General features: G+C 44.3%; 1 protein-coding gene across 16 annotated transcripts in view; it reads left to right on the top strand.

The window, feature by feature from the left end:
• LIMCH1 (LIM and calponin homology domains 1) overlaps nt 1-7746 on the top strand; it is a 302543-nt gene extending 294797 nt beyond the window's left edge. For all 16 annotated transcript variants that reach the window (XM_041742412.1, XM_041742409.1, XM_041742410.1 and 13 more), the window contains one exon: nt 5154-7746. In XM_041742412.1, the coding sequence (XP_041598346.1) occupies nt 5154-5179 (26 nt within the window). In that variant the 3' untranslated portion in view covers nt 5180-7746. The remainder of the gene's footprint in view (nt 1-5153) is intronic.
• The last annotated feature ends 4722 nt before the right edge of the window (nt 7747-12468 follow it).

Genomic DNA, 12468 nt, shown 5'->3' with positions numbered 1-12468 from the left:
AATCTTTTTTTTTTTTCTCAAAGTAAGTGAAGGGACGTCTTTACAGTCTTTTTTACGTGGGTCTCTAAATCTGCAAGCCTGAGGATTGGAGAGTGAAATTGAAGTTGTCTTATTGCTGTGGATTTAGTAAATGCAGAGAAGTATATGCCCACTTTAATAAAATAATGGGAAATAAGAATTAGATCACGGCAGCCCGGGTGGCTCAGCGGTTGAGCACCACCTTTGGCCCAGGGCGTGATCCTGGGGTCCTGGGATCAAGTCCCGCGTTGGGCTCCCTGCATGGAGCCTGCTTCTCCCTCTGAATGGGTCTCTGCCTCTCTCTCTGTGTGTCTCTCATGAATAAATAAATAAAATCTTTAAAAAAAAAAGAGATCAAACACAGGTGGTTCTAATCCATAACAAACATTGGACTTAAAGTCAAAACAGTTCCGACTTTGAGCTGCTGCCCTCCAGCTGAGTTATTTGTACCACATACTATATATACATACACTATATTGATTTTGTATATCATTTATGATATCTATTGACATAATATGTAATATTGATATTAATTTTATACTATGTATTTTATATATATAATAGGGTATAAATAGTAAAAAAAAACCCTAAACTCCATAAAATGACCAGCAAAAAATAGTTTATTCTGTTTAATCCATAAGTATGTAAGTATACACTATACATATATAGTGTATAGTAATAAAATATATTTATTTATATTTATTTAAACTGGATATTTATTTTTTGGTTTTGTTTTTATACATTACAATGGAAAATTAAGCCCTTTTCTCCCATATGCCAAAGTGCTTTTAACTATCATCTTCTACAAACTATACTTTATCTCCATGAACCAGATGAATGTGAATCATGGAACCAGAAGAGGGCACTGTTAGGTTGAAGGACTGTTACGCCAGATTGGAAAACTACTGTAAATCTGAATTTCTCTCACAATTTAAAGTGTTTGGAGGATGCCAGCAGAGAATAAACCTGAACCCACCTCTGAGTGACAGTGACCTGTTTTCATCCAGATTTTTATTTTATTTTTTATTTTTATGTAAATATTTTTTAATTTAAATTTTATTATTTTAATTTTATTTTATTAAATATGTAAATTTTATTTATTTAGTATTTTAATTTTGTGTTTATTAAATATATTTTGTTTTTATATTTTATTTAGATTTACTATAGTAAATACTTATATTTACATATTATTATGAAATATATAGTATTAAAATAAAATCTATTTTATTACTTTAATTTTATTTAAAGATTTTTATCTATTTGAGAGAGTGAGAGAGCGCATGAGCAGGGGGCAGAAGGAGAGGGAGAAGCAGACTCCCACTGAGCAGAGAAGAACCCGACCTGGGGCTCCATCCCAGGACCCCGGGATCATGACCTGAGCCTAAAGGCAGATGCTTCACCGACTGAGCCACCTAGGCGCTCCCACATTTTTATTTTTAATTGAGAGATTGAGTGATTTATTGTCATTTCTTTTGGAAACTAGCTTTTTGGATCTAGGCCAGTAATTTATCTCCTGTGCATACAAATAAAAAAGGCCTTAACTGCTTCTAATTCCAAATCTAAAGACAAGAACCATGGAGTTACATTCATCCATAAGAGGTTATAAGTTATAATAGTCCCCTAGATAAAAAATAAGAAAGTGATTGGGAGGTAAACTAAAACGATTTTTTTGTTTGTTTTATATTTTATATGAAATATTTTACTAGGATTTTTTTTGGATACTAAGAAGAAAGCAAGAAGGCTCATTCCTCCTCTGCCTATAGATATTCAAAGGAATAAATAAATGCAACTATGAATGGTATAAAGTTAGAATGGTGGGTTGTTTAGAAAGATACCAAATTAAAGATTTTATTTATTTATTCATGAGAGACCCAGGCAGAGGGAGATGCAGGCTCCATGCAGGGAGCCCGATGCGGGACTCGATCCCAGGACCCCGGGGTCACGCCCTGAGCCCGAGGCAGACAGACGCTCCACCGCTATTCACTTTTGGAGCCACCGAGGGGCCACAGAAAGACACCAAATTAAAAATGAAAGTCTCCAGAATTAACCGCTGTAATCACTTTCTAACTATTTCTTAGAGAGAGAGGCAGAGTGTACATTGGTATACGCGTACACATACCCACGTGCGCGTGTGTGATGCGTCTGCCTACGTGTGTGCTGGGTATAGGGTTCTGTAGGGTTCTGTACTCTTTGTTGCTCTTGCTTTTAACTTAATATGATATATTATGGCCATTTTTTTCATGTAACATACTCTTTCTCCTCATTCTTCCGAATGGCTTTCTAATGCCCGAGTACAATGCCATTGTGTGGACTTTTACCATGATTTAAAACTAATTTCTGTGCAGGGGCACTTTGGTTGTTTCCAGCTTTTTTGGTAGGTCTTCTTAAAGGCTCCCAGGACCGTCCACAGACATCGGTCTTCGTGAACGGTTGAAAGCTTTTCCGTAGGGCAGATTCGGAGCAGGGGGACCGCTGAGTCAACAGTCATGTGCTTTTAAAATTTTTTCAGACAATTTGTCTAGTTATTTTCCAGAAAAGTGCAGAAGAGGGCCCTGTTCTCACTCCACGCCTGTGTCAGCTCTGGAGAGCATCAGACTGTAAATGTCCACTGTCGCGTGGGCGAGAGAAGATCCCATTGCTTTGATCTGTGTGTCTTTAAGTGAGCTTGAATATCTTTTCACGTGTTTATTGATCGTTTCTATTTCTTTTTTGCTATAAAATATTTATCTTTCTTCTCTATCCTTTGCCCGTTGTTTTGTTGATACTTGATTTGTAGTTCTTTGTAAATTAGAGACATTTCCCCTTGATTTTATATTTGCTGCTTACTGCAGTTGTCATTGGTCTTTCTGCATGTGAACTTTTTTTGATGGAAAAGATTTTCATTTAAGGTGATTAAACATACCTTTCCCCCCCCTTTTTTTGGATTCCAAATTTTGTGTCCTGCTTAGAAAAACTTTCACTACTCCGAGGATTTATCTTAGATTTCTCCTAGAATTGTTCTTTATTTTCTTTTTCACATGTAAATATGTGATCGTCAGGAATATATTTTGGGATAAGAAATGACATCGATGTCCAGCCTTATTTTATTTTATCTTTTTGTCAATTAGCAGCTGTGCAAATATAACTTAATAATCCCTTTCTTTCTCATTAATTTGAAATGCCAGCTTTCTCATAAACTAAGTTCCCATAAATATTTAGGTCTATTTCTGGATGTTTTATTATGCCTTATTAACCTACTTATTCTCTAGTATTGAATCGTTTTAATTATTATAGCTTCATAATATGTTTTAATATTGAGTAGTAATGACTACTTTCTTGCCAACTATTTTTTTTCAATTTTTTCTTAACTCTTCTCTCATGCTTATTTTTCCAGCTAAATATTAATATTATGTTGGGCTAAACTGTACTTAACACATGACAGGTACAATGATAAGCATATCTGAGACTAGTGCACATTTCTTTTTTGGTGCCAGAAGAAAAAAATATAGCTTAAGAATGAATCAGTGGGAAAAAAAAAAAGAGTGAATCAGTGGAGGGAATAAATAATTGGCTTAAGAAGTAAGCCACTGAGCCAACCTGAATTGGTTGAGTATATCCCAGCTACAATAATAAAAAAGAAGTCAGAATGGAAAGAAATGGCTAAAAACCATTTTTCTTTCTTTTTTATTTGATTTGGATCTGAGCTGAGAAGAGGGGAGCAGGGTAGATGGGCGGGGGGGTGGTTTACATCATAGGCATTCTAAGTGAAACGAAATAATTTCATTGTGTGGAATAATAAAGCCTGAATATATAATCCCATTTTCTTCAAGTAACTAGTCACATTTAAATGAAATTTTTCTCTTGGAGGGGAAAAATAGCATAACGGCATATTAAAATGCAATTCCTAAAAGCAATGTAAACGGTTTTTAAGTTCATATGTAAATGGGAATGGAAGTGCAAAACAAATCACCTGCCACAAGTGAAGCCGTCACGTGGCTAGCCTGTGCCATTTGCGCTTGGGTGTTGGATGGCTGTGTCTCTGTGTCTGTTCCATCACTCATTCTGGTGACACGCATTTAACGTAAAATCCCCAGGGTCTCTTCCAGTGTTGTGATTGCCTCATTACAACTCTTGTGCCTCCCACGGAAGGAGAAACTTTGCGAAGGTTCAGCAGGAAATACGGAACCCAAACCATCCTTCTAGATGGAGTCGCCAGATAAAATACAAGATGCTCCATTAAAATATTTTTGTCCTGGGATGCCTGGGTGGCTCAGTGGTTGAGCGCCTGCCTTCGGCTCAGGGTGTGACCCCGGGGTCCTGGGATCGAGTCCCACATCGGGCTTCCCCGCAGGGAGCCTGCTTCTCCCTCTGCCCGTGTCTCTGCCTCTCTCTCTGGGTCTCTCATGAATATAATTTTAAGAACTTATATTTAAATTTTTTTTTTAATTTCAAAAGAAATAAATTTTTTTAAAAATTAAAATAAAAAATTTTTAAATAAAATTAAATATAAATATAAATAAAATTTTTGGAAGAAATAAAATTTTTAAAAAGTTAAAAAAATAATAGTAAAATATTTTTGCCCTATTAAATGTGAATTTCAGAGAAACAATGATCTTTTTTTAGTATGTGTGTTCCAAATATTGCATGGTCAGGATTTAGCACAATCTCAAATACCCCTACGGGATATACTAGGAAAAAAAACCCTTTTTTAATTTGTTGTTTACCTGAAATTCAAATTTTATTGGGTGCTATGTATTTTCATTTCCTACGTCTAGCAGTCCGACTTGCATGGGTTCATAGGTGGATCACAGGATCACCGGATCCTCCTGTAGCGATGTACGTATTCTCAGAGAAACCAAAACCTAAAGAACCAGAGAAGAGAGATGATTTTCTTGCGTATTTGCCCCAGAAGACAAGTAGGACACTTGATGAAGACCGTTTGGTTTAGGGTGAACCCCAGATTTCACACGAATCCCCGGGGGCTCCCGGTTCAGCTCCGGGGGGGACCCGAGACCGATTCTGACGAGCGCAGGTGACGCGGGCACTGCCGGCCCTGAGGGAAGGGACGCAGGTGGGTCGCCCCCACCCCCCGCGTGCCCTGTCCCGGGCAGGCAGCGCCGGCCTCTAACCAGATGTTGCTGTGTTCTTCGTCGTAGGTGCCGGCCAGCCCACCACCCTGTGACGTGGCTTCAGGCTTCCCGCTCACCCGTCGCTCTGTTGAGGGGGCGTCCCCTGCGACCGTTTAACACCACCCCATGTGCAGGGCCTTCTGGGCGGCGATCCCATTTCTGAAAAGCTGGTATCTGTTCTTCTGTAGCACAGTGTTTGTGTTCTTCCCCGGTTTTGTTTCGGGTTTGACTTTTGTTTTGTTTTGGGTTTGCATTCGCAAAGTACATCCAAAAGAGTCCTGAGCTGTAGGGGGCCCGTGGGTCCCCAGGATGGCTCGGGGTCCCTGGGCGGCCTCCCCTGAGAACCGGCCAGATGCGGGATGCAAGGCCGCTGGGAGTGGGCAGGGGTCCCACGTGTCAGTTTGCGGAGGGCAGCTGCGGGGCTGCGGCTCAGGCCGTGTGAGCGTGGCCTCCTCGGGCCGAAGCTGCGGTTCAGCGGGCAGGACTGGGGTGGGGGGTCCCCACTGGCCCCGAGCCACACCTGAGCTGCAGTGCCACACCCGCAGCACCTGTCACCCCCGGGACACAGAGGCCATGCCAGTGGCGGCTGTGCCTCGGGGGTTGTGGCGTGCTGGCAGCGGGCCCGTCGGAGCCCGCACCTGGTGAGCCCCCCCGACACCCCCACCCTGGGCCCTGCCGGGGGGTGGACCCCACAGGGAGAGGTTTGGGGCATCGTTTCCGAAGCTGTGACCGAACCCCGCGAGGAGGCTGCCTGTTGGATGGGCGCTGGGCAAGACCCCAGCCTGGCGACAGGTGCACACAGGGGCCCCGGGACCTGCTGCCCTGAGTGACTGCGGTGCCATCGCGGGGACCAGAGCCCACGTTGTGCCCTGCCTGCTGCAGCAGGTGCGCCCCATCCATCCTCCTGCGTCCCGCGTCACCCACTGCTCGGGGGAGGCCGCCAGGGGACCGCGGGGCTGGCCGTGCCAGGAGCTGGCTGCCAACGGAGGCTCCGGGTCCCCGGCGCGACTGCCTCCGTGTCCAGGCTGTTTTCTTCAAGACCGGGCCGCGGGGCCTATTTATCCTGCCTTAAAAAGACGGCAAATAAGTGAAGATGACATTTTGTGAATGTAGACTCTGGGTAGACTCCTAATAGGTTAGCGTAGTCATGAGGAGGAGCTCGAGTAGATGTCCGTCCCGTTTATGTAAGCAATAATTCTTTTCTGTGTCTTATTGAGTATGGCTAGCAATTATTTATTTACAGGCTAGACTGTCCTCTGCATGCGGGTTCCATGTAAGTGCAGAAATTTCCTCAGCCACCGGAGGTATTTTGACCATTTTGCCATTTGGATGAGCTGTCGTTAGATTGAAATTTACACATCATTTCATTAAAAAAAAAAAAATCGTGCCTTAGAAAATGCGAAGCTGTTGCACATAGTCCGTGATGAATTATGGATGCAGTACCTTGGAGAGAGAGGAAGTCACTTCCAAGTCACCAAGACTTCGCATGGAAGTGTTTGCTGTTTTACGGGGAGAAAAAAAAAATTCAAAAAAAAAAAAAGAAAAATAGAAAAAAAATCAAAAAGTTTTGAAAATGTACGGATTAAGTTCAATATTTTGATTAACCACCTGCATGTTTTATTAAATATTTTGATAATGTGGATGTTTACACTTTGCATGATATTAGCGGAGTATCTTACCACAAATAATGCACAGAACATGTACAATATGATCATTCATAACCGATTTTTATAGGATACTTTTTACATGTGGAACTCCATCTGTTATGTAAGGATTATATGAATATTGCACATTCTCCTCTGGTTTCACAAACCCATTTATACATATTTCTTAGACTCATTGTACATGTATTGAAGCCTGAATCGAGTCAAGAAAAATAAAGCCCCATTCTCTGCCTGCGAAATGTGCTTTCCCGTAATGAACAATAGTCACCAGCACAGAATAATCTCCAACATTTTCTAAATTCTAATTGCCAACTGTTTCTATTTATATTTGATTTATATTTCATTTGGAGTCTGTTACATGGCAGCTCGGACGGACTAGATCTTGTTTTTTCCAATGCAGCATAAGGAGTATGATCTATTTCTTTTCAAATAATCTTTGAAATCCCAGGAAAAAGAAAAAGAAAAAAAAAAAAGATGCTCTACTCCGTGGAGCTACGAGGTAAATGCGTTTGTTTAAAAAACAGATGAGGCAAGTGAGTGATTTATCGTTCCTGAGGAAATATATCTGATTTTTCTCCCCCTCATACTGCAGAAGCTAGTCCTTTCTTAAGAAAAAAAAGAAAAGAAATGGGTAACTCTTTGTTTTCTCACTAGCACACTTTCATGTTATTTCCTCATCCTTTCCGTGTAGTGTTACTAATGCGGCGCCTATTGTAGTTCTCTGTACGCCGTGTAGGATTAACAGACTGAGACGATCCACCTCCTGTGTGGGTCCATCCAAGAGATGTTACTGTTCTGGGTGGGTGGGCCAGTGTTCCGTATCAGTTATACTAACCTTCATTTAAGATATTTATTCTAAAATGCCTCTGACAAGTAGTTAAAAAAAAATTAAAGTTGTCTAAAATGCAACAGCTTTTATAGTAAATGTACATTTATAAATAAAATACTCGAGTCAACTCTGTATTCCGTTAATTGGGGGGCGTGGAGGAGCAGCTTTCTCGGGGTGGCGGGGGGTGGGGAGGCTCACACAGTGTCCCTGGGGAGCCCATGCGTGGCCCAGGGTCCCGGTCACGGGGTAGCAGGGAGGCGCCTTGATGCCCTTCGGCGGCGGGTGTTGCAGGCGATCACACTGAGCAGCTGGTGGCAGGAGTCGCCAAGGAAGCGCCTTCCCTGGAGGGTTGGGACCCCCGGAGGGGCTGTAACTGGAGGGAGCCGTGGGGCCAGGCCAGTTGTCCCCGAGCTGCTGGGCCTCCCGCCAGGAAATGTGCCAAACAGAGGCTTCCTGCTGATGCCGGGAACTTTCCAGAGTAGAAGGCACCTGGGCTGGCCCTGCCGCAGGTGTGGGAGCAGGGTGAGGGAGGCAGGTCCTGGGACGCTCCCCCGCCCGGGCGCGTCCTGATCTCAGCAGGTGGTTGGGCCCTGGGAGCGGCTGCGCCTCTGGGGTCGCTGACCTGTCACCCTCAGGCAGCTGCAGTAGCCATCAGGCCGCCGCCCATGCCCATCGTTCCTTAAGGAGAGTCGGGCCTCCGTGAGATCTTTGACACCAAGAGGAGGTGTCCCCACAACCTGCACTCCCCGCAGGGCCCGTCCCAGGTCCCCATCGCAGGGCCCCATTCCAGGGTCCCACCTCAGGTCCCCATCCCAGGGCCCCAACCACAGGTCCCCATCCCAGATCCCCATCCAGGTCTCCATCCCAGGGCCCCATCCCAGGTTCCCATCACAGGAACACATCCCAGGTGCCCACCGCAGGGCTCCATCCCAGGGCCCCATCGCAGGGCCCCATGCCAGGTCCCCATCCCAGGAGCCCATCGCAGGGCCCCATCCCAGGTCCCCATCCCAGGAGCCCATCGCAGGGCCCCACCCCAGGTCCCCATCCCAGAGGCCCATCGCAGGGACCCACCCCAGGTCCCCATCACAGGGCCCCATCCCAGGACCCCACTGCAGGGCCCCATTCTGCTTGGGTCTGCACCGCCTGCCGCCCACTGATTTTCTTCAAGACCCAAGGACTTCTTCTCAGGGTCCTGTTTAGAGCACAAGGGACCCTTGCCCATCCTCGGGGTTCTCTAAGTCAAGCGGCCCAACTCAGGCACCCGGAGGGACTGGTCATGCCCCGGAGGAGGAGCAAGGGTGGCCAATCCGGAGGGCGTGGACTACAGCCACCTGCCACATGGCCACGTCTGTCCTTCTGAAGAGAGGTGCCTCCGTGACTCTGGGCAGTTGTCTCCAGATGGAATCGTGGGCCTTTAAATGTTGAGGAGGAGCGCTGAGAGCATTCCCGACTTGAGCCTGCAAGTGATTGCCCCCCCTTCCCAGCTGCTCTCTGCCCGCTTCTGCAGCCTGCAGCCAAGCCCCAGTGCCCACCTCCCTCCCGCAGCGCCCTCACCCTCGGCCAGGCCCGCGTTTGTTGAAGCCTCTTGAGCATTGTTGCACCAAGGGTAGCTTTGCCCACGTTCTATGCATCACAAAGCACGTTGGGGGGGGGGCGGTTTATCCGCCCCCCATTCTGCAGGTGGCAAATGGAGGTGTGAGAGCAAGTGAGGCTTGTCCCGGGCGGGCGAGTGAGAGTGTCCATGACTGTGTATCCGCCACCGTCGCCAGCCGGGGTGGCCATACTCCCCTCCCGCACAGCGGGGCCTGGCCCTGCTTGGTCTTCGCCAGCCCACCCCGGAGGAGCCTGAGCCACCAACTGCCTGGAAGTTGGCAAGATTTAATCTACACCCAAATGGAGAGCGGAGCCGTCTTCTTAGGGTAAATTGACACTCACAAAATCCTCAAGTGGACTTAGGATTCCCACTTTACCCCTTAGGGTTTGATGTCTTTCCCTGAGAAGAGAGAAGAGAGCTGGCCCTTGTGACGTGACTTTGGGCATCTTAGTGTTTGCCAGCGTGGTCGCTAACGAGTCTCTCAGGCCAACCTCACACCTGGCTGGAGCCCAGCGACCCCTACCCTGACCCACAACACTTCCAAAGCCTCTCCACCTTCCCGGAATCTGGTCCCCAGAGCTGGGAAAAAGTAGCCTTCCTGATAACACGTTTGTCCAGCCCATCTCCAACTCAACAGCACAGGCCTCTGATGGGGAGACGGCCCGGAGGGCACAGCCCACAGATTCCTTTAGCACAATAGCACAATCTCACTGCCAACATTAAATCAAGGCATTTCATCTTTCCCGCAGGAACAATGACATTATCCATGAAAAACCTGTTTACTGGCCACCAAGGAGCCAGAGAACTAGTTCAGCTGCGCTGTTAGTCTAGAAAATACTGTGGCTGGAAAGTGACCGAAGTATAAATCTACAAAGCCCCAGCCAACATCTCAAGCACCACACTCCTTCTCTGGGGCAGCATTACTTACTATCCCAAGCTCCGACCCTGAAGCATTCAGCAGTTCCTCCTGAAAACATGAAAAGTTCTGATAATATTTCCTGTTCTCTAATATTTTGAAGACTGAGAAGCTACACCTTTTTTATACGATAACACTCCGCGAAACAAGTGGAGTATCTGATTCGCTAACTGCAGATGCCTATTCTGAGATGAACCAAGAAAGTTTGGAGAGAAGAAAAAAAGAAATTTGCCGTACCAACCGGAAAACTTACTATAAAGATAACAATAAACAAGTACATATCTTGGGCAAAAATTAATAAACTAATTATAATTAATGGAGCAAAGTATATGGCCCAGAAAGAGACCCAAATAAATATACAACTTATAGTGTATGATAATAATAATAATGGTATCAGAAATCAGTGGATAAAGGAGGAACAGTTAATTAATGTCACCCTTTCACAATAAAATTAATTCCAGATTAATTAAAGTTTTAAGTGCAAAAAAAATGATAGGTTTACATACGTTTACATAATAAAGGGAATTTTCGGCAAAATTTACAAGTGATGAAAAACTGGGGGAAATATTCCCAACAAATAAGCCAAAAGGTTAATGTCCTCAATATCTGAAGTCCTTTGCAAATCAATGGAAAGTGGGCACAAGGACATTAAAAAAGCAGGACAGAAAAGGAATATAAATGACCAGTAAACATGAGAAAAATGTTCAGCTGACTGGTGATCAAAGAAATGTACATTAAAACAACAGTAAGATAAGACTCTCCCTACACCCCCCAGAATAGGAAGTCAATCGATTATATTAAGAACTAAAAACTTCCATATCACAAAAATAAAGGTTTTAAAAGGTTACAAACCAAGAGAAGTTTTGTCACACGTCCAACCAACAAAAGATTAGTATCCAAACTGAATAAGGAAATTCAAAATATCAATAAGAAAAATACAAACAGGCAACTGGGTGGCTCAGTTGGTTAAGTGTCTGCCTCTGTCTCAGGTCGTGATCTCGGAGTCCTGGGGTCAAGCCTGGAGTCGGGTTCCCCACTCTGCAGGGAATCTGCTTCTCCCTCTCCCTCTGCTCATCCTCACCTTTTTGTGCTCTTTTTCACTCTTTCTCTCTCTCTCAAATAAATAAATACAATCTTTTTTAAAAAGGAAGAAAAATATAAACAGGTCAATTGGAAAAATGGACCGGGCAGCCCTGGTGGCGCAGTGGTTTAGTGCCGCCTGCAGCCCAGGGCCTGATCCTAGAGACCTGGGATCGAGTCCCATGTCAGGCTTCCTGCATGGAGCCTGCTTTTCCCTCTGCCTCTCTCTCTCTCTTTGAATAAATAAATAAATCTTTAAAAAATAAATAAATAAATAAATAAATAAATAAATAAATAAATAAACCAAAAACATGAAAGTGATATAGGAAACATGAACAGAAAAAAAAAGGCAAAAATACATTCAATTTCATTAGGAAGATGATGCAAATTAAAACCATTATGAAATGTCATTTATACCCATCCAATTGATAAAAATTTAAAGCTTTGGGATCCGTGGGTGACTCAGTGCTTTAGAGCTGCTTCAGTCCAGGGCATGATCCCAGCCGGGATCGAGTCCCACATCGGGCTCCCCACAGGGAGTCTGCTTCTCCCTCTGCCTGTGTCTCTGCCTCTCTCTCTGTGTCCCTCATGAATAAATAAATAAAAATTTTTTTAAAAAATTTAAAGCTTTGATGACATTAAGTAAAGATATGGAGCAATGGGAATTCAAACACTACTTATAAAAAAATGTATATTGATAAAAAGTTAATATCCAAAATACATAAAGAACTTACACAACACCAAAAAGCAAAACAAACAACTAACTTGATTTGAAAATGAGTGGAGGACCTGAATAAACATTTTTCAAAAAAAGACATGCAGACGGCCAACAGACACATGAAAAGATGCTCAACATCACTCACCACTAAGAAAATGCAAGTGAAAACCACAATGAAGCATCAACTCACACCTGTCAGAATGGTGAAAATAGAAAACACTTAGAAACAAGTGTTGGCGAGGATGTGGAGAAAAGGAAATCCTCACGCACTGTTGGTGGGAACGCAAATCGGTACGGCCACTGTGGGGAAAAGTTGGAAATTCCTCAAAGAAACAAAAATAGAACTACCTTATGATCCAGTAATTCCATTACTGGATATTTATCTCAATCAATCAATCAATCAATCAATCAACCAATCATCAATCACTAAATCACAAAAGTACAGTCCCCCCGGGGTTCATTGCAGTGTTGTTTATACAGAAGCGGCCCGAGCGTCCACGGCAGGTAAGTGGATAAAGGTGCACGTGGAACACACACGGCG

Source organism: Vulpes lagopus, unplaced genomic scaffold (genome assembly GCF_018345385.1).
Source record: "Vulpes lagopus strain Blue_001 unplaced genomic scaffold, ASM1834538v1 ctg48, whole genome shotgun sequence".
Lineage (NCBI taxonomy): Eukaryota > Metazoa > Chordata > Mammalia > Carnivora > Canidae > Vulpes > Vulpes lagopus.
Note: the sequence above shows the minus strand (reverse complement) of the source record. Positions and strands in the feature narration are given on the sequence as shown.